Source organism: Scyliorhinus torazame, chromosome 9 (assembly GCF_047496885.1).
Source record: "Scyliorhinus torazame isolate Kashiwa2021f chromosome 9, sScyTor2.1, whole genome shotgun sequence".
Classification (NCBI taxonomy): domain Eukaryota; kingdom Metazoa; phylum Chordata; class Chondrichthyes; order Carcharhiniformes; family Scyliorhinidae; genus Scyliorhinus; species Scyliorhinus torazame.
In genome coordinates this window covers 24,933,085-24,955,340 of record NC_092715.1, presented here as the reverse complement: position 1 = coordinate 24,955,340, position 22,256 = coordinate 24,933,085, and the positions used below count along the sequence as shown (strand labels likewise).

Below are 22,256 nucleotides of genomic sequence, written 5' to 3'. Positions count from 1 at the left end.
GGTCCACAGGTCATTGAAAGGGGCAACACAGGTGGAGAAGGTAGTCAAGAAGGCATACGGCATGCTTGCCTTCATTGGCCGGGGCATTGAGTATAAGAATTGGCAAGTCATGTTGCAGCTGTATAGAACCTTAGTTAGGCCACACTTGGAGTATAGTGTTCAATTCTGGTCGCCACACTACCAGAAGGATGTGGAGGCTTTAGAGAGGGTGCAGAAGAGATTTACCAGAATGTTGCCTGGTATGGAGGGCATAAGCTATGAGGAGCGATTGAATAAACTCGGTTTGTTCTCACTGGAACGAAGGAGGTTGAGGGGCGACCTGATAGAGGTATACAAAATTATGAGGGGCATAGACAGAGTGGATAGTCAGAGGCTTTTCCCCAGGGTAGAGGGGTCAATTACTAGGGGGCATAGGTTTAAGGTGAGAGGGGCAAGGTTTAGAGTAGATGTACGAGGCAAGTTTTTTTACGCAGAGGGTAGTGGGTGCCTGGAACTCACTACCGGAGGAGGTAGTGGAAGCAGGGACGATAGGGACATTTAAGGGGCATCTTGACAAATATATGAATAGGATGGGAATAGAAGGATATGGACCCAGGAAGAGTAGAAGATTGTAGTTTAGTCGGGCAGTATGGTCGGCACGGGCTTGGAGGGCCGAAGGGCCTGTTCCTGTGCTGTACATTTCTTTGTTCTTTGTTCTTGTTCTTTCATCACCTTCGGATATCCCAAAGTGCTTCACAGCCAAGTGGCAGCCATTTTGCATAATTTAGGATGTGTTGGGGTCATGAAAGGTGCTGTGGAAATGCAAATCATTATTTCTTCATGTCCGGGAAGAGGAGCTTCGATGGATTGATGGGCCTTTTTCTATCTCTGTTGCTGCCCATTTAGGATTTATAATCTGACAATGGGCTTGCTGTATTTATAGTATGGAATGTAATCCTAAACCCTACTGTGTAAGCCTGCCAGTGTTTACACTACTGCATTCACTTCGAATTAAACCTGGCAAGGCATGAAAGCACAATTCAAGAGCCTCATTACAACGCTCTCTGATGTATTGTGTGCCCGCCTCGCTACACAGCACCCAGTCCAGACTGCATTCGCCACGCGCTGGCCCTACTGGCCCCAAGATTCTCTGCCCTGTCCTTGCCCTTCCAACGTAATCACCTCCCCCTGAACGCACTCGGGGGAGATATACAACTGTTGCCCGCCAGCGTCTCGATGACAAATGGCCAACAAACGAATGAATAATCCGGCAGGTTCTCTGCTAAAGGAGGAGTGTGCGCGCCAGAGTGCGTGTGTGCCTGTGCGGGTCGGGACATGTTTGCGCACGTGGACATGACTGCACACGTGTAAATGCATGTACACGGGATTGTGCGTGCGTTCATTCTCGTGCGCGCACAATCCTCGCTCCCAGATTCCCGCTAAGAGAATCTGGTGATCACTTATCACCCAAGCGTAAACATAAAACACCCACTAATATTCAACACACGACACAAGCTGGCTGGAGCGCCTCCGGCCCTGGGCCATTCTCGTTGAAGCCGAGCTCCTGACAGGGCCTGCCCACTGCGTAGCCTTTGGGTGGCTGGACTCATCTCCCCCAGCTCCGGAAGCCAATTCAAAATCGAGTGCAAATGGGGGGAGGTTCAGTCCCAGGGTCAGGGAGGGGTGGGGGGGGTCAGCTGGAACTGGTTCCAGGTTAAAGTCTCCCCATCATAAAAAGACAATTGGAGCTCAGAGCTCACGGAGCAAGAGTGGGTCAAATAGTTGGCTTCTGTGCAGGAACTATTCTGCAATAAAACGTTTTTGAACAATTGGACGAAGCAAAAAGCTTCACAGTCATAGAATTCTACCAAACAAAACGAGGCCCGTCGGCCCACCGTATCTGCGCGGGTCATCAGACACCTATCGATTCTAACCCGATTCTCAGTACTTGGTCCATAGCCTTGTACGCTATGACGTTTCAAGTGCAAGTTTAAATGCTTCTTAAAAAGTTGAGGGTTACCGCCTCCACCACCCTTTCAGGCAGCGAGTTCCAGATTCCCACCGCCCTCTGGGCAAAAAGGTTTCCCCTCACATCCCCTTGAAACGTCTTGCTCCTTACCTTAAATCTCTGCCCCCCTGGTTATTGACCCTTCTGTAAGGGGGAAAGCTTCCTTCCTATCCACGTCTCTCAATTTTATACACTTCAATCAGCCTGGTGACTCCCCTCTGCACCTTTACTAGTGCAAAGAATCATAGAATCATAGAAGTTACAGTGCAGAAGGAGGCCATTCGGCCCATCGAGTCTGCACCGGCTCTTGGAAAGAGCACCCTACCCAAGCCCACACCTCCACCCTATCCCCATAACCCAGTAACCCCACCCAACACTAAGGGCAATTTTGTACACTAAGGGCAATTTATCATGGCCAATCCACCGAACTTGCACATCTTTGGACTGTGGGAGGAAACCGGAGCACCCGGAGGAAACCCACGCACACTCAGGGAGAATGTGCAGACTCCGCACAGGCAGTGACCCAAGCCGGAATCGAACCCGGGACCCTGGAACCCTGGAACTGTGAAGCAATTGTACTACAGTGCAATCACATCCTTCCTATAGTGTGGCGACCAGAACTGCACACAGTGCTCTAGCTGTGACCTAACCAGTGTTTTATGCAGCACCACCATAACCTCCCTGCTCTTACATTCTAGGCCTTTGTTTCAAACACTTGCTTTCAGGTCTGAGGAAGGAGCAGCGCTCCGAAAGCTCGTGTTCGAAACAAACCTGTTGGACTTTAACCTGGCGTTGTAAGACTTCTTACTGTGCCCACCCCAGTCCAACGCCGGCATCTCCACATCTCGGTTAATAAAGGCAAGGGTCCCAGGTTTGATTCCCTTTGCTGCTCTTCTGCCCATCTCACCAGCCTGTAATCTCAGGCCTTCCTCCTCACCATTTACTAAAAATGTTCATATTATCAACAACCTTACTGATCATACCTCCCGCTTTCACGCCTAGATCATTAATGGACACTGCAAACAGCAAGGGACCCAGCACCAATCCCTGCGGAACACCAATGGACACAGGCTCCCAGTCAAACCTTCGACTATCACCCGTCTGCCACTCAGCCAATTTTGGATCCAATTAGCCAAATTGCCCTGGGTTTTCAATAACTTCGATCAGGATGGGAGATGTTTTTCTGTCCAATTTGACATCAACAACAGTCTATATAACAGTGAAAACAAACGATGAAAGTGCCTTGGTTGTGAAAAATGCTGCAGGCACACACTTTCCCTCTCATGAAAGTGGAGGAATTTGTTGGGGATATTCTTTCCTTGTTACATTTTTCAAAGGAAGGATATCCGTTTCTGCAGCCCCGTTCACAACCTCGGGATATCTCAAGGGACGTGGCAGCCGATGATTGGTAGCCCTGATTGTCATGTGGGGAAACAGCGCACACAGGCAGCTCTCACAAACTTCATGATCAGAAAATTAGTGACGCTGTTTGGCAGATGAATATAATCGGCCTGGTCCCAGGGATTCCTCGCCCGCTCTTCTTCAAAATGGTGGTCGGCGGAATCTTTACATCCACCCCAGAGGGCAGAAGGGGCTGGGTTGTAAAGTGGCACCTCCAACAGTGCAGCACTCCCACCCCCCCCCCCCCCCCCCCCAGTGCCACAACCAGAGTGAGGGCCCAGATAATGTGTTGAAATACCTGGAGGGCCTGAACCCGTGACCTTGGCATGTCAAAGATTTACAGATTCAAGGACAGTGCTCGAGTGGAGAATCCCACTCGGTAAGGGCTAGCGAGGCTGGGCTGTTTCTTTCTGGAGCACACAACTTACACAATTGCTGCCGTTATCGAGAATTACTAAGCATTTGAAGGTTACCTTGAGGCCCCCACATGTCAGGCAGGCAGTGAAGAGAGCCCGTCCCACTCCTGGGTAGGGGCTGTATATCTCGCAAGGGTCTGTAGATCCCACTCCTGGCATCGGCGTTCCAGTGAGTGAAGACACTTCGCTCCCTGTGGCATCCAGCGCCTGTCCCTGTGGCTTCCACCCTGGTACGAACCCCGCGTATAGTTCACCAGTCGGGTCCCTGGCACCTTCCAGTACAGAAGGAAAGCCCCTTTCTATGCCCAACAGTTGGCTGTCGGCCGTCTCCTGGGGTGCAGGGGCCTGGTCCTTGAACACAGAGGGAGGTGAAGTGACCGGTTGTGCTTCCTTCATCGCAGCGGCCTGTATGACACTCCGCGGCGTGTCGTAGTGATGTTGAATGGAGCTCGGAACCTGATACTCAGAACCAGGAGTCGCTGGAGCCTCACAGGTGCACAGGGTCCGCTCAGCGGGTAAGTGTGACGGGAGGCTAAGCAAGGATCCAAACTCATCACTCTGGCAAACGTCCAGACTGCCGGTGTAGGAGGAGAAGCTTCCAGAATAGGACGAGTGGCTGGCGGTGGCGATGCCGCTGTCCGAGGAGCTCTGGCGGCCCACCTCCTGCAGCTTCCGTGACCGAGGCGGCTTTGGCGGAGGCTTGGACCCCCGCGTGACCTCCGCGTAGATCTTCTCCTCTGCTGGGCCCAGCCCCCGGGCGGCCGGGCCCAGCGAGTGACCCTCCTGCAGGCCGCTGACCGTCAGCTGCTCCGGCCACAGTGTCAGCCGGCTTCCCATGCTGGCACTGTCTGACTGGCTGGTGTCGGAGGATTCAGTCGAGCTGGACAGACTCCGGTCATCCCCTAGAGCAGAAACAAAAAAGTAAATAAATAAAAACGTCCACTACAAACTGCATTGCATTGCAGAGTATTGGTGAGACCACATCTCGAACACTGTGATCAGATGTGGTCTCCTTATTTCGGGAGGGATGTCAATGTGCTGCAGGCAGTCCAGAGGAATTTAACTCGGTTGAACCCTGGAATGAACGTGTTGTCTTGAGGAAAGGCTGGGCTCGTTCTCACTGGAGTTTAGAGGAGTTAGGGGGGGTTGCTTTGATTGAAGACTATAAGATCCTGAAGGTTGCCGCGGAAAGCACGTTTCCTCTTGTGGGTGAGTCCAGAACTAGGGAGAACTGTTTTACATAGAACGTACAGTGCAGAAGGAGGCCATTCGGCCCATCGAGTCTGCACCGACCCACCTAAGCCCTCACTTCCACCCTATCCCCATGACCCAATAACCCTTCCAAATCTTTTTGGTCACTAAGGGCAATTTATCATGGCCAATCCACCTAACCTGCACATCTTTGGACTGTGGGAGGAAACCGGAGCACCCGGAGGAAACCCACGCACACACGGGGAGGACGTGCAGACTCCGCACAGACAGTGACCCAGCGGGGAATCGAACCTGGGACTCTGGAGCTGTGAAGCCACAGTGCTAACCACTTGTGCTACCGTGCTGCCCTTTAAAAAGAGGAGTCGCCCTTTTAGGACAGGGATGAAGAGAAGCTGAAGGGGCGGCACGGTAGCACAGTGGTTAGCATGGTTGCTTCATAGCTCCAGGGTCCCAGGTTCGATTCCCGGCCTGGGTCACTGTCTGTGCGGAGTCTGCACGTTCTCCCCGTGTGTGCGTGGGTTTCCTCCGGGTGCTCCGGTTTCCTCCCACAGTCCAAAGATGTGCAGGTTAGGTGGATTGGCCATGCCAAATTGTCCTTAGTGTCCAAAAAGTTAGGTGGGGTTGCCGGGTTACAGGGATAGAGTGGAGGTGTGGGCTAGAGTAGGGTGCTCTTTCCAAGGGCCGGTGCAGACTTGATGGGCCGAATGGCCTCCTTCTGCACTGTAAATTCTAAGCATGCCGATGTCTCAGAGGGTTGAGTGACTTCGGAACGCTGTGCCACACAAGCCAGTGGAGTCGGGGGTCACTGAATATTTTTAAGGGGGAGGTAGAGAGCTTCTTGTTAGGCAAGAGAATCAAAGGTCATTGGGGGTAAATGGGGAAAGTGGAACTCGAAACACAAACAGCTCAGCCATGATCTTAGTGAATGGCAGAGCAGGCCCGAGGAGCTGAGTGGCCCTCCCCTGCTCCTACTGTGTGTGCTTCGTACAAACTGTATGGGATTGTGTTGACGGTATTATGAAATGACCACCGGGCTCCTGGGGGTGGGGGAGCAGTGGGGGAAGACAGCGAGTTCTCCCCGCCCCACCCCCGTCCCTCTCCTGAACTGACACTGGGATAAGGATCACCTGATGGTCCCGGGCCTCCTGTGGTGAATCTAATTGTTCTTCCAAACCCTGACAAGAGTATGCCAGGGGGCTATTTAACTACAGGTGCATCACCTGACCATTACCTACCGTCGACACAGGCCGACCTTTCAACGCCATCACTGGGAGTGACTCAGGGAATGAGAGAAAGACTGACATTTTTACAGGGCCCGTCACGACCTCAGGATAAGGGCGCCTCCCACTGGAGTGCAATCACTGTTGCGATGTACAGTAACACAGCAGCCAATCGGTGCACAGCAAGCTCCCACCAGCAGCAAGGAGAGAGTGATGAATTAATCTGTTTTTGGTAATGCTGGTTGAGGGGTAACTGTTGTCCTGGAACCCTGCACCTCTTTGGAGTAGTGCCAAAGGATCCTGCGTCAAGTTCTGAGAGGGCAGAAGAGGCCTCGGTTTAAGGTCTCGTCACCAAGACGGTGCAGCACTCCCTCAACGGGTACTGTGGTGATATGCATCGCTGTAAATACACAAGGGGTTAATGTGAACACACTACACCTAGCTAGACACCAGAGGGAGCACCAGAGACATGACACACAGACAGTCAACTCATAGGTCAGTAAGATAGGACACGAACAATGGGCAGTCACGGCACACCCAGATGTGACACTACCACAGGGGGGCATTGCACCAACCCATATATAAGGACACAGCACACATGATCTTTCTCTTTCCAGTGGAGACACTTAGTGAGTACAGACAGGGTTGATTGAAACACATCACACCCGCCACGTGGATTGTAGCAGACTGGTTCGTCAGTCTGAGTAGCTATAGCAGGATTAACAGGAGAGTCGAATCCAAGTGGGAGAATCATTAACAGTAATAAACGTGTTTAAGCTATCTCCAAGTCTGAACCTTCCTTTGTCAGAGTGCACATCAAGGAAGCAGCTTGTGCCACGACAAGAGCACAACAAAACAGGTACATCAGTCTGAGATTCAGTATTTCTCTCCGGGAACAGGTGCTTGAACCGACAATATCGGGATCAGAGGTGAGAGCTGATGATAGGGGAGTCTCCTGGTTGTTAGGTTTGACAGGAGGCGGAAATTAAAAAATTAAGACGAGGCGTTCTGTTTACCTCCGCTGCTTTGTCGACTGGACTGCGACAGAAGACTCAGCCGTTTCTCCAACTCCAACGCTTCATGACTAATCTTCTCCTCCAAATAGGCCGAACTCATGCTGGGGTCTGCGATTCAATGAGAACAATTAAGAATTCTGTTAGAAAGACACTTTGATTTCAAGAACTAGCCGGGCTTGGTCAACAGGGAGCATCAATAATCCCCAGTGTAATTATCCTGGACGCTGTCTCCAATATTCCATCCTCAAAGACTGAGCAGGGAAGGGGATCCTCCCCTTTCCCACCATCCTCCCCCCTTGACAGAGACCCCCTCGACAGAGACCCCCTAATAGCGACCCCTCCATAAGAGACGCCCCCAATCAGAGACCCCCCATCAAAGACCCCCCCCCCCTTCAGTCACCCCTGACTGAAAGCTAAAGAGCAGTCCAGGAAGTAGAGTGAAAAACCCCTGTATTTTCATTCACTCATCCCTAACATCTGCTGCCTCAGAAAAGTGTCAGAGACCTCCTTGAAAGCCAAGTACACATCAAAGGGCTTCAATTCCCTTGACAGCCTTTGAAATGCATATCTTTTGTTCACATAGCAATGCATCGCATTAGCCAGTGATTGACAGTTTTATTACTCCAGAGACAGGTGCTTAGTGGATTTTCCTTCACACTTTCATACATCTCAAGTACCCTGCTTTGAAGCTAACCACAATGTTTATAAACACTCTTGCAATGATTGACACTTCCTCGCCACATCAAAAGTCGCTAAGTGCTTTCACTCCCTCTTTTTCACAGCAGAAAGCACTTGGCCCGTCAAGGAGAACACCAGCTGCCCTGTCGCCATGAGACTGGAGGTGGGATATCCACCCTCAGGGACAGAAAATCCTACCTCAGAGCACTGTCAGCCAATCAGAGGCTGACAGCTCTCCAGCGGCTCCCTTGTGCAGAGTGTTGTATGTTCAGTAGGTCTCAGGGAGAGCTTCACAGTATTTTCTGATTGACCATTGACTGTTTATTGATAACACAACTACGTACATATGTACAGGGTATCGCTGAGGCTATGAGCTAACTCCATGCTTGCTCCTACACAGGTCTCAGTCCCCTCCACAACTGACTCTAGTCTCAATTATCTGTCTCTTTACATCACACTGTGGGAGGTACTGTTTCCCAGTCCCACATTAACCCCCCCTATGCCAGATACCCTTATACTACACATCCTCTCCAACAGTAACCTCTCTTCGAAAGCACATCATTGGCTCCAAAACACTCTGGGATTCAGGAGGGTGTAAAAAAACGGTATACAAGTGAACGTCTTAAGGCTTCCATGAAAAATATTTGGTGGTAGTATTTAATTGACAGCTAAGCACTTTGAGATGTCCCAGAGATATGAAAGATAGATGAAAAGTCTATTTATTTGCGTTTATATTCACTTTGACCTCTCCCCGTACTTAAGAATACGCTGAGGCCCAATTCCACAATTGTAGACAAGGGCGCTAGCTGTCTCTAAAAATTAGCTGGCGCGGGGACTTCCAGTTGCGGCTATGCTGAGCTAAGTCGCACGTTCAACAGCTCCCGCCAGAAACGGACTTTGGAGCTCCTTTGAGAGGCCCCAGCAGCATTTGTTCGACGGTTCCCAGTGTGGGAAGGTGACAGTACGATTTCCCCGGCACTGTATGGATTGGACCAGAGTGGAGTGGTGAAAAAAGTAATTCTGGTGCAGCGAAAAGTGGGAGGGAGGAAAGCCAAGATGGCAGCGAGTGGAGACCAGGCAGCGAGGGCGCAAGAGCAGCAGGAGTTTCTCAAGCGCCGCTTCACGGAATTGAAAGCAGAGCGGAGCCGATGAAGGCTTCGATCGACAAGCTGGTCGAGACCCAGAAGGCCCAAGGGGCGGCGATCCGGGAGGTGCGGCAGAAGGCCTCGGAGAATGAGGACGAGGTATTGGGCCTGGCAGTGAAGATAGAGGCGCACGAGGTGCTGCATAAGAAATGGCAGGAGAAGTTCGAGGTCATGGAGAATCGGTCGAGGAGGGAGTACTTGCGGATTCTGGGTCTCCCGGAGGGAGTGGAGGGGTCGGATGCTGGAGCATATGTGGTCACGATGCTGAACATGTTGATGGGCGCGGGTGCCTTCCCGGGGCCCCTGGAGCTGGATGGGGCCCACCGAGTCCTGGCGAGGAGGCCCAAGTCTAACGAGCCGCCGCGGGCGGTATTGGTGCGGTTCCACCGCTTGGTGGACAGAGAGTGTGTCCTAAGATGGGCAAAAAAGGAGCGGAGCAGCAGGTGGGAGAATGCAGAGGTCCGTATATACCAGGACTGGAGCGCGGAGGTGGCCAAGAAGAGGGCCGGGTACAATCGGGCTAAGGCGGTTCTGCATCGGAAGGGGGTGAAATTCGGGATGCTGCAGCCGGCGCGACTGTGGGTCACGTTTAAGGACCGGCACCATTACTTTCAGATGCCGGAGAAGGCGTGGACCTTTATTCAGGCCGAAAAGTTGGACACGGACTGAGGGTCGGTTGTAAGGGGAGGTCGCGGGGGGGGGTACTGTGGTTACTGGGTTTTGGGGGATGTTCTATTCTGTTCTGTATTGTTTCCTTGGGTGCTGGGTGGGGTAGGGTGAAATGGTTTGAAGCGGGGGTTTTGTGAGAGTGTGGGCGTCGGTGGTTGGAAGGACGGGGCCCCATTGGGGGGAGGGGAGATGGGAGGCCCGAGGTGGGGGAGCTGCGATTAGGCCCCAAAAGGGAGCAGCGCCAGAGAGGGCGGGGCCGGTTTGATGGAAAGCGCGGGCTTTTTCTCGCGCTAGGGAGGGAAGGGGGCGGGGTGGGGGGGGTAAGGACGGTGTTGGAGAGGAGGGCCTGCTGATGGACAGGAGGGGGGGGGGGGGGAGACTACCACACTGGGGGGCCGATGGAGTGACGGGAGTGGCCGGGGTCAGCAGGAGTCAGCTGACTTACGGGAGTGCTATGGGGGGAGCAACGCAGCTAGGGGGGGGACCTAGCTTGGGGGGGGGGGGGGGGGGGTTGGAGGGGGGGGGGGGGAACTGACTTGCTGCTGCATTGGCCAAAGGGGAGCTGGAGCTCGGAGAGAGGGGTCTGCCGCTGGGGGGAATGGAGAGTGCAGGAGGCACGGGCACGTGGCTGGCCAAGAAAAGGGAATGGCTAATTGGCAGGGAGGGGGGGGCGGGAACCCCCCTGATCCGGCTGTTAACTAGGAATGTGAGAGGCCTGAATGAGCCGGGCAAGAGGGCCCGTGTGTTCGCGCACTTGAAGGGACTGAAGGCAGATGTGGTTATGCTCCAGGAGACGCATTTGAGGGTGGCAGATCAGGTTAGGCTGAGAAAGGGGTGGGTGTCATAATATACACCAACATATCATGGTGCAGACACACACTGATGGACACACAGTGGGACCAATCAACACACACAACACCACAGCCAATCACCAGTTAGAGCACACGCACTATAAAGACAGGGGGCATCAGAGTTCCCACTCATTCGAGTTGCAGCTAGCTAGGAGGACAGAGCTCACAGCCTGTAACACAGACATTCACCATGTGCTGAGTGCATCGACTGGTTAGGACAAGGCAAAGGTCTTTAGTTAAAGCTAGTATCGTATTAACCCACAGTCTGAGTATGTTAAACTGTTAATGATTCAATAAAATAGTGTTGCACTATTTCATGTGTTGGTGACCTGTATGTGTTCCACGGATCCAGAACACCCAACACATCAGTGGGTAGGGCAGGTTTTCCACTCGGGGTTGGATGCAAAGGATCGAGGGGTGGCGATTTTGGTGGGGAAGCGGGTGTCGTTTGAGGCGCTGAACATCGTGGCAGACAATGGAGGTAGGTATGTGATGGTGAGTGGTAAGCTGCAGGGGGTGCGGGTGGTATTAGTGAATGTATATGCCCCGAATTGGGACGCTGCCGGATTTATGCGGCGCATGTTGGGCCGGATTCCGGACCTGGAGGCAGGGAGCTTGATAATGGGGGGGGGGGGGACTTCAACACGGTACTGGATCCAGCATTGGACCGCTCCAGGTCCAGGACGGGTAAGAGGCCGGCGGCGGCCAAGGTGCTGAGGGGTTTATGGACCAGATGGGAGGAGTGGACCCATGGAGGTTTGTCAGGCCGGGGGCCAGGGAATTTTTTTTTTCCCACGTCCATAAAACCTACTCCTGGATAGACTTCTTCGTTATGAGCAGGGCACTAATTCCGAGGATGGAGGACACGGAGTATTCGGCCATAGCCATCTCAGACCATGCCCCGCATTGGGTGGAGCTGGAGCTAGGGGAGGAGATGGACTAGCGCCCGCTGAGGCACCTGGATGTGGGCTTGCTGGCGGATGAGGAGGTGAGCGGGCGGATCCGGGGGTGCATTGAAAGCTATCTAGAGGCTAACGATAATGGGGAGGTGCAGGTGGGGGTGGTCTGGGAGGCGCTGAAGGCGGTGATTAGGGGAGAGCTAATCTCCATTAGGGCCCACAAGGAGAAGAAGGAGAAGTTAGAAACAGGAAAGGAGAGGTCACCCTGTTGGGAGTTTTTTATAGGCCTCCTAATAGTTCTAGGGATGTAGAGGAAAGGATGGCGAAGATGATTCTGGATATGAGCGAAAGTAACAGGGTAGTTATTATGGGAGACTTTAACTTTCCAAATATTGACTGGAAAAGATATAGTTCGAGTACAATAGATGGGTCGTTTTTTGTACAGTGTGTGCAGGAGGGTTTCCTGAAACAATATGTTGACAGGCCAACAAGAGGCGAGGCCACGTTGGATTTGGTTTTGGGTAATGAACCAGGCCAGGTGTTGGATTTGGAGGTAGGAGAGCACTTTGGGGACAGTGACCACAATTCGGTGACGTTTACGTTAATGATGGAAAGGGATAAGTATACACCGCAGGGCAAGAGTTATAGCTGGGGGAAGGGCAATTATGATGCCATTAGACGTGACTTGGGGGGGATAAGGTGGAGAAATAGGCTGCAAGTGTTGGGCACACTGGATAAGTGGGGCTTGTTCAAGGATCAGCTACTGCGTGTTCTTGATAAGTATGTACCGGTCAGACAGGGAGGAAGGCGTCGAGCGAGGGAACCGTGGTTTACCAGGGAAGTGGAATCTCTTGTTAAGAGGAAGAAGGAGGCCTATGTGAAGATGAAGTGTGAAGTTTCGGTTGGGGCGGTGGATAGTTACAAGGTAGCGAGGAAGGATCTAAAGAGAGAGCTAAGACGAGCAAGGAGGGGACATGAGAAGTATTTGGCAGGAAGGATCAAGAAAAACCCAAAAGCTTTCTATAGGTATGTCAGGAATAAGCGAATGACTAGGGAAAGAGTAGGACCAGTCAAGGACAGGGATGGGAAATTATGTGTGGAGTCTGAAGAGATAGGCGAGATACTAAATGAATATTTTTCGTCAGTATTCACTCAGGAAAAAGATAATGTTGTGGAGGAGAATGCTGAGCCCCAGGCTAATCGAATAGATGGCATTGAGGTACGTAGGGAAGAGGTGTTGGCAATTCTGGACAGGCTGAAAATAGATAAGTCCCCGGGACCTGATGGGATTTATCCTAGGATTCTATGGGAGGCCAGGGAAGAGATTGCTGGACCTTTGGCTTTGATTTTTATGTCATCATTGGCTACAGGAATAGTGCCAGAGGACTGGAGGACAGCAAATGTGGTCCCTTTGTTCAAAAAGGGGAGCAGAGACAACCCCGGCAACTATAGACCGGTGAGCCTCACGTCTGTAGTGGGTAAAGTCTTGGAGGGGATTATAAGGGACAAGATTTATAATCATCTAGATAGGAATGATATGATCAGGGATAGTCAGCATGGCTTTGTGAAGGGTAGGTCATGCCTCACAAACCTTATTGAGTTCTTTGAGAAGGTGACTGAACAGGTAGACGAGGGTAGAGCAGTTGATGTGGTGTATATGGATTTCAGCAAAGCGTTTGATAAGGTTTGTAAGGTTTTCGGGCAATTCGGCCCTTTTGGAGAAACTCAGAGACTGTAAACTGACTTTTCAGCCAAGAGAACAGAACCAGTTTTCCCAGCAGGCTTGGTCCGCTGAGCTGAGTAGGGACATAAGCACATAAATATTTACAAACACCCCCCTAGGAGCTACAAGGAAGAAGGAGCCAGACAACAAGATAACATCAAAACACAGACAAAGGGGCACGGGAATACACAGGAGGCTTGCATGCAAGCAGGACAATGGGATGGTCATAGCCCCATGCAGATGTAAATGACCTGGCCTCCACCAGAGCAGAATCCAATTAACACCCCATCAACATAGCGAGGTGAGAATAGCAGCCATCTCCGGAGCAGCTGGAAGATACTGAAATTCTCCACAGAAGAGCCTAACCTCGTTAAACTAGAAATCAGACTGTCTGAGTCCAGCATATTGCGCTGGAAAAGCCCCTAGAAAATCAGTGGTAGAGAAAAACCAAGTTGGAGGCGGACCTGGGGGAGGTACTCCAATCTTGACAGGAGCTACCGGCAGAAACTCACTGGGAGGAGGGGGGCGGAGCCAGCGCCAAATTCAAATCGCGCAGGTCTGCCTAGCTGGAAGAAGCGGACCTGCAAGGAATACCCGGAAACAAACAGCTCTGACCGGCTCAAAGGGGGCGGGACCAGCGGGAACTTTAAAACTTACCTTTTTCAATGCAAAAGGGGCTGGCCGATCACAGAACAAAGCCAGGTATAACAATATAAAAGGGGCTGTGTTTTCGATTGGGGCGCTCTTCGTTCTTGGCTCGACCTCTGCACCCCTGACTTGACCTCTGCAGCCTGTGACCGTAAGTACCCTGCAGCAGCTTACGAAACTCCCTTGACTTTAATAGTGGTTGAGGCTTTGGGGAAGGGAACTTGTTTTGTGCCTTGTGATATTGCTAAAAACTGTGTAATCATAAGAATTTTCGTTGTGTCCGCTGTATTACTTTTGAATAGACTTAGTTGTATTAGAGCATAAGATTTTATTGTGTTTCTTCTGTTGATGATTTTGACCTGGGTTTTGCAATAAACCTTGATTTGATGATAATTGGAGTCGTTTAAATTCTTCAATCTTTCACCAGCGATCTCTGACCAAGTCATTGTTAAAATACTCCTCACCTTAATTCCGGGTTCAGGAATCGAGGGTCATCTTGAGCGATTCACTCAGGACAGACTGCTGGTTAGGGAATAAACAGCAGTGTCCTATTCTCTCTCTTGGGAAAGCTACTCTAGTGGAGTAGGAACCGGGTGAGTGTTGCACCACCGGCAAGAGAGAGAATCACCTGGGTATTGGTAGGGGTCTGGAGATCTGTGTGATATAAGTCTCAGGCTGTCGGTTAGGAATAAACGGCAGGCTTGAATCAGTGCTCTCTTCAGTGGAAGTGTCCCAGCGCGACATCCCCTGGCCTCTGAAGTTTCAGTGCCAGCTGGAGAGAGACACACACAGATATTCAAACCCCAGATATCGGCCCAGTAGTGGAGTAGCGGAGATGGCACCCTCTACAATGGCGACCGGGGCAGGAGCCCGGTGGTTTGGAGTATGTGACTTGGCAGAGGGGGTGAGGGAACGAAGCAAAATGGAGGAGAGAATATCCTCATATTTGTGGCAAAAGGTCAACCTCACCAAACCTTGGGTTTCAGAATTAATCAATGCGGAGCAACCGGTAATGGCAGCGGCTGCATGGACAGAAAGCAAGGCGCACAAAAGGCACTTGGAGAAGGCAGTTTGGCTGGTTTGCCTGTCCGAGCAGGTAGTCAAAACAGAGGATAGGGTCGAAGAGTTAGAGCAGGAGTTGAGAGAAGTGAGGGCCAGCGCAGGGGACAGCGCTAGCGCAGCGGAACGACTGCGGGAGGAATTGGCAGAAATTAAACAGGACAGCGCGAGCGTAGCGGAACGACTGCGGGAAGAAATGGCAGAAATGAAACAGGAAAGCGAGTCTAACCGGTGTGAGAAGGACTATCTCCACTGCCAGATAGTGGAGGGTAAAGAAAAGGAACGGAGGCTCCAGGAACTCTATGCTCGGAGTACAGAGCAGTGTAGGAAGCTGGAGGGGAAGTTCCGGGACATCCAGGCAGCGTACCGAGTGGCTCGCGAGGAAGTAGGGGACTGTGCCCATGGGCCGTGCCAGGCACGAATAACGGAGTTGGAGGAGACCTTGTCCAGGTTCAGGGGACAGATACACCTGGTAGGTCCAGGGGGGTTCCCTAGGGGCAAGGTGCTCCTCGCAGCGGATGATTCCCCAAAGGCCAAGGGGAATAGACCGCCTCCTGAGGCACCGGGATTGTGTCCGGGCCGGCAGGGGGGGATCGGACTGCACGTTCAGGGGCAAGTCCAAGGGGGGTCGGCAGGGTACCCCCAGCTGGCGGCGTGTCCGCCTGGTTTCGTATGTGGGTCCCCATGGGATGGGGACAGACCGCTGCCTGGGATGCCGGTGATGGGGCCGGGTCAGCAGGTAGGGTTTGGACCGCCCGGTCAGGGGCAGGTCCAAGGGGGGTCAGTGGTGTATCCCCAGATAGCGGCGTCTCCTATATGGGTAGTTAGCCCGGGGACAGGGGGGCTACCCAACGGGGCAAGAGAGCTGGACAGTGGGGAGGAGGAGCAGGAACCCCAGGTAGGGCGGATGTGCCCTGTCAGACAAAGAAGGTATGGTCCCCCGGCGGGGCTGGCGAATAGGGGACCGGTTGAGGGCGACATTTTCATTCCTCATGGGGCACCCGCGCTCAGGGGGATGGTGGCCCACGTTCCCAGGCTAACTCCAAAAGGGGATCCGTCGCTGCATTTTATGGAGGTGGAACAGGCTGCCAACATCAATGACTGCGACGAGGGGGAGCAAATAAAGATGCTCCTGATAACCCTAGATGCCCAGCTATGCAGGACAGTGACCTCTGGGAATGGGGGAAGACCTGACACCTGGGCGGCAGCACAGACTGCTGTTCTGGAGGCAATGGGCTTGAATCTGGGGAGCCCTTTCATGAGGGTGGGGGAAACCAAGCAGCAACCAGGGGAATCTCCCACTATGTTCGCAGACAGGCTGTGGACTGTCTATGTGGAGGCGTGTGGGGCTCCCGCGGATAGGCAGAATTTAGATGAGAGAACAGCCCACTGGCTGAAGACCCTCGTAGCTAACTGTCTCCCTCACGTTAGGGCAAAGGCCGAACACTGGTTCGACCCGCAGAGTCCGGACCTTAATGAGGCAGAGGTCCTTAGGAAACTCACCCTTGCATATCGTAATGGGGAGAGGGGTGAGGACAAGCCCCTTAAGGGTAGGGTGCATGAAATCGCGCCAACAGCCCCTAAGAGAGAGTGGAAGCATGAGGGCACCCGGACCTCCGACGAGAAACCGGTATGCTACGGGTGTGGGAAGGCCGGGCATTTCAAGAGGGAATGTAAAAACCCTAGCAAGCAGGAGAGGGCTCCCGCAGTAGAGAGTCAGACCCCGGCGGTAGGAGCAGCTGCCCCGGGAACCATCGAGATAAGTAAAATTTTAGCCCTTTTGCAAGGCTCAGGACAGGTGGCAATGGCAACGGGCCAGGGCCTGCCCGCACCCACACCACAAGAACCCGTATGACTACCCAGGGAGCAGCCTCAGGAAAAAGGGAGCGCAGGGGTAGTTCTAGCCCCAGACCCTGGTCCGGTCCAGGTGCAGGGTCCCATTCTGGAGGCTGCCTCAGGGGCTATTTGCAGTTTAAATCCCTTAAGGTGGGACCCATGCGAACGCCACATCAGTCAATTTAAATTGTTCCACCCCATAAGGACAAAAAAGAGCAAGGTGGGGGGAAGACGGGGGGTGGTAGTGGAGAAACCCCCCGTAGAATTAACGACGGTGGGGGAGGTCCCTGACTCCACGGTCACACAACCGGTGACAAGGTGCTGTCCCGAAGGGGCAGTCCCAAAGAGACCGACAGTGCTGCAAGCACCCAGCCCAGGGACAGTAACGATTCCCAAGCCCTTACCTGTGGGTCAGGTGGCCTGCCTTAGTATAGAGGCTAAGGAGGCGGAGGAAGTGGAGGTATCACCTTGGGTTTGGGAACCAGTCAGGGGACGAAGGAGCAATCGGGTCTCCAAGCCCCCTCTAAGATGGTCCCCATCACACCTCCCAATAACCCGGTCCCGCAGTAAGGGGGCCCGAGGGGAAGGGAGCGATGAGGGATCACCGAACCCTGTTGGGAAAGGAGAGGCAAGGGGCAGCCCGAACCCCCGGGAGGGGACGGTCTGGCCCGAGCCGTTGGACCAAACAGGTGAACTGCCCCAGTTTAGCGGGGCACAGTTTTAATTTGGCCACCCGGAGACGGGTGGCATTGTATATAGCATTCCCCCCCTGCTAGTTTTAATTAGTGTGTAGTTGTGTGTGAAGTATTTAGGATCGTGGGAACACAGAAGCGCCTGGTGCAAGGGTAAAATGATGAAGCACCAGGCACTAGGACCCTGGTGCAGCCGGGCTGTAAACACAGAATCCCAGACAGGCTGCGGCAACTTCAAAGCAGGAGCTGCTGCTGCCACCGGATAGCGGCAGGCACTAGGACCCTGGGGAGCCGGGCTGTAAACACAGAATCACAGACAGGCTGCGGCAACTTCAAAGCAGGAGCTGCTGCCGCCACCGGATAGCACCCATGCACCTTAAGGTAGGTAGGGCTGTGGAGGCAAGGATGTGTTTTGTTTGTCTTACAGATGGGGCACCCGACGATGTGGAGTTTGAGGATCTTGGCGATGGTGGGACCGGGAGAACTCCGCAGAGGCGAGACAGAAGAGTCCTTCGACTGACCGGGTTAGGGTGACTGAGGGCAGGCGGGTGTGTTTAACCTGTGAGGGGGACCTTCCTTTGGGGAGACGGTGGTGGCCCAGGAAGCTGAGGCTGGACATGAGGGATCGGTCCTCGGACTGGGAACGGACTGGACAACACCTACCGGACCATCACGGGGTCACCGGGTAGGATCACCGTTTGCGGGGATAAGGGGTGGGCTTCTGACCAGGGCATTTATTTGTGTTCATGGGGATCTACCAAGGCATGTCCACAAGGGGCATTAATCACTTTTGTAAGGTGGTGGCAGAACCCAGGGAACGGGATAAATTGACCGCAGTGGGGAGGGATGTGTAACGCCCAGGGAAGGGATGACTGTAGAAGCTACCGAACTGCTGGTTCAGGTAAAGCGACCCCTGCCCACAGCCCAACCGATCGACCCTCACAACTGTCCGATCACCACCAGGGGGGGGGGCCTGAGAATGGTTTAGTGTTTGCCCCACAAAGGAAATGTTGTACAGGGGGTACATTGTGCTGTCGCCTCAGTTGGACTAAACCTCTCAGCTGCAGGTATCGACGATGGAGAGTAAATGAAGAGCCCTCAACGGGAAGAAGCGGAGTGGAGCCAAGAAAGGAGGATCCTTGGTGAAATAAACAGATGCAATTGTAAATAGTTGTATGGATTCGCGTGAAATGTGTACTTGTTTGTGATATATGTACAGGGACCCTTACGTTTGGGGTCCCGGTGAAATGTGTACTTGATTGTGATATATGTGCAGGGACCCTTACGTTTGGGGTTCTGGTGAAATGTGTATATGTTACTGTGTGTTTAAACTAGATATGGTCTTGTCTTTCCCTTTCATTGAAACCAGGGGTAGCCTAGATTAAGGGAACTGTCTTGGGAATTGTAATTTCGCATGTTGCTGAGGGGGGGACCTACGGTCCACACAAAGGGAAACAATTGCCCTTCACCTGTGTCGATACGGTCCAAGCAGGTAGGGACGTATCGAAGGGGCATCTGTAAGGTTTTCGGGCAATTCGGCCCTTTTGGAGAAACTCAGAGACTGTTAACTGACTTTTCAGCCAAGAGAACAGAACCAGTTTTCCCAGCAGGCTTGGTCCGCTGAGCTGAGTAGGGACATAAGCACATAAATATTTACAAACACCCCCCTAGGAGCTACAAGGAAGAAGGAGCCAGACAACAAGATAACATCAAAACACAGACAAAGGGGCACGGGAATACACAGGAGGCTTGCATGCAAGCAGGACAATGGGATGGTCATAGCCCCATGCAGATGTAAATGACCTGGCCTCCACCAGAGCAGAATCCAATTAACACCCCATCAACATAGCGAGGTGAGAATAGCAGCCATCTCCGGAGCAGCTGGAAGATACTGAAATTCTCCACAGAAGAGCCTAACCTCGTTAAACTAGAAATCAGACTGTCTGAGTCCAGCATATTGCGCTGGAAAAGCCCCTAGAAAATCAGTGGTAGAGAAAAACCAAGTTGGAGGCGGACCTGGGGGAGGTACTCCAATCTTGACAGGAGCTACCGGCAGAAACTCACTGGGAGGAGGGGGGCGGAGCCAGCGCCAAATTCAAATCGCGCAGGTCTGCCTAGCTGGAAGAAGCGGACCTGCAAGGAATACCCGGAAACAAACAGCTCTGACCGGCTCAAAGGGGGCGGGACCAGCGGGAACTTTAAAACTTACCTTTTTCAATGCAAAAGGGGCTGGCCGATCACAGAACAAAGCCAGGTATAACAATATAAAAGGGGCTGTGTTTTCGATTGGGGCGCTCTTCGTTCTTGGCTCGACCTCTGCACCCCTGACTTGACCTCTGCAGCCTGTGACCGTAAGTACCCTGCAGCAGCTTACGAAACTCCCTTGACTTTAATAGTGGTTGAGGCTTTGGGGAAGGGAACTTGTTTTGTGCCTTGTGATATTGCTAAAAACTGTGTAATCATAAGAATTTTCGTTGTGTCCGCTGTATTACTTTTGAATAGACTTAGTTGTATTAGAGCATAAGATTTTATTGTGTTTCTTCTGTTGATGATTTTGACCTGGGTTTTGCAATAAACCTTGATTTGATGATAATTGGAGTCGTTTAAATTCTTCAATCTTTCACCAGCGATCTCTGACCAAGTCATTGTTAAAATACTCCTCACCTTAATTCCGGGTTCAGGAATCGAGGGTCATCTTGAGCGATTCACTCAGGACAGACTGCTGGTTAGGGAATAAACAGCAGTGTCCTATTCTCTCTCTTGGGAAAGCTACTCTAGTGGAGTAGGAACCGGGTGAGTGTTGCACCACCGGCAAGAGAGAGAATCACCTGGGTATTGGTAGGGGTCTGGAGATCTGTGTGATATAAGTCTCAGGCTGTCGGTTAGGAATAAACGGCAGGCTTGAATCAGTGCTCTCTTCAGTGGAAGTGTCCCAGCGCGACATCCCCTGGCCTCTGAAGTTTCAGTGCCAGCTGGAGAGAGACACACACAGATATTCAAACCCCAGATATCGGCCCAGTAGTGGAGTAGCGGAGATGGCACCCTCTACAGGTTCCCCACGGTAGGCTATTGCAAAAAATACGGAGGCTGGGGATTGAGGGTGATTTAGAGATGTGGATCAGAAATTGGCTAGCTGAAAGAAGACAGAGGGTGGTGGTTGATGGGAAATGTTCAGAATGGAGTACAGTCACAAGTGGAGTACCACAAAGATCTGTTCTGGGGCCGTTGCTGTTTGTCATTTTTATCAATGACCTAGAGGAAGGCACAGAAGGGTGGGTGAGTAAATTTGCAGATGATACTAAAGTCGGTGGTGTTGTCGATAGTGTGGAAGGATGTAGCAGGTTACAGAGGGATATAGATAAGCTGCAGAGCTGGGCTGAGAGGTGGCAAATGGAGTTTAATGTAGAGAAGTGTGAGGTGATTCACTTTGGAAGGAATAACAGGAATGCGGAATATTTGGCTAATGGTAAAGTTCTTGAAAGTGTGGCTGAGCAGAGGGATCTAGGTGTCCATGTACATAGATCCCTGAAAGTTGCCACTCAGGTTGATAGGGTTGTGAAGAAGGCCTATGGAGTGTTGGCCTTTATTGGTAGAGGGATTGAGTTCCGGAGTCGGGAGGTCATGTTGCAGCTGTACAGAACTCTGGTCCGGCCGCATTTGGAGTATTGCGTACAGTTCTGGTCACCGCATTATAGGAAGGACGTGGAGGCTTTGGAGCGGGTGCAGAGGAGATTTACCAGGATGTTGCCTGGTATGGAGGGAAAATCTTATGAGGAAAGGCTGACGGACTTGAGGTTGTTTTCGTTGGAGAGAAGAAGGTTAAGAGGAGACTTAATAGAGGCATACAAAATGATCAGGGGGTTGGATAGGGTGGACAGTGAGAGCCTTCTCCCGCGGATGGATATGGCTGGCACGAGGGGACATAACTTTAAACTGAGGGGTAATAGATATAGGACAGAGGTCAGAGGTAGGTTCTTTACGCAAAGAGTAGTGAGGCCGTGGAATGCCCTACCTGCTACAGTAGTGAACTCGCCAACATGGAGGGCATTTAAAAGTTTATTGGATAAACATATGGATGATAATGGCATAGTGTAGGTTAGATGGCTTTTGTTTCGGTGCAACATCGTGGGCCGAAGGGCCTGTACTGCGCTGTATTGTTCTATGTTCTATGTTCTATGTAGGAGCGAGAGGGAGAGATTGGCGGGGGAGATTTTAAGGGTGGATAGGAGGTATGCAGAGGTCCCCGAGGAGGGACTACTCAAGGAGCGATGAAGCCTCCAGGCCGAGTTCGACCTGTTGAGCACCAAGAAGGCAGAGGTGCAGTGGAGGAAAGCGCAAGGGGCGGTGTATGAGTACGGGGAGAAGGTTAGCCGGATGTTGGCACACCAGCTTCGGAAGCGGGAGGCAGTGAGGGAGATTGGGGGAGTTAGGGATAAAGAGGGGAACACGGTGGGGAGTGCGGTGGGAATAAATGGGGTATTTAGAGACTTTTATGAGGGGCTGTATAGGTCTGAGCCCCCGACAGAGGAGGGGGGGATGCGTGATTTTTGGATCGGCTGAGGTTCCCGAGGGTGGAGGAGGAGCTGGTGGCTGGGCTTGGGGCACCAGTAGGGCTGGAGGAGCTGACTAAGGGGCTGGGGAGTATGCAGGCGGGGAAGGCACTGGGGCCAGATGGGTTCCCAGTGGAATTTTACCGGAAGTACATGGACCTGCTGGGCCCTCTATTAGTGAGGACTTTCAATGAGGCGAGGGAGGGGGGCCCTACCCCCGACGATGTCCAGGGCATTGATCTCGCTGATCTTGA

At 52.4% G+C, this 22,256-nt stretch overlaps 1 protein-coding gene across 3 annotated transcripts in view; it reads right to left on the bottom strand.

Annotated features, from left to right (window-relative positions):
• The window catches only part of dok7b (docking protein 7b), a 149,850-nt gene that overhangs the window by 88,511 nt on the left and 39,083 nt on the right, over positions 1 to 22,256 (bottom strand). For all 3 annotated transcript variants that reach the window (XM_072515720.1, XM_072515721.1, XM_072515722.1), the window contains exons 6-7: positions 7,253 to 7,360; positions 3,862 to 4,706 (exon numbers count right to left, since the gene is read on the bottom strand). In XM_072515720.1, the coding sequence (XP_072371821.1) occupies positions 3,862 to 4,706; positions 7,253 to 7,360 (953 nt within the window). The remainder of the gene's footprint in view (positions 1 to 3,861; positions 4,707 to 7,252; positions 7,361 to 22,256) is intronic.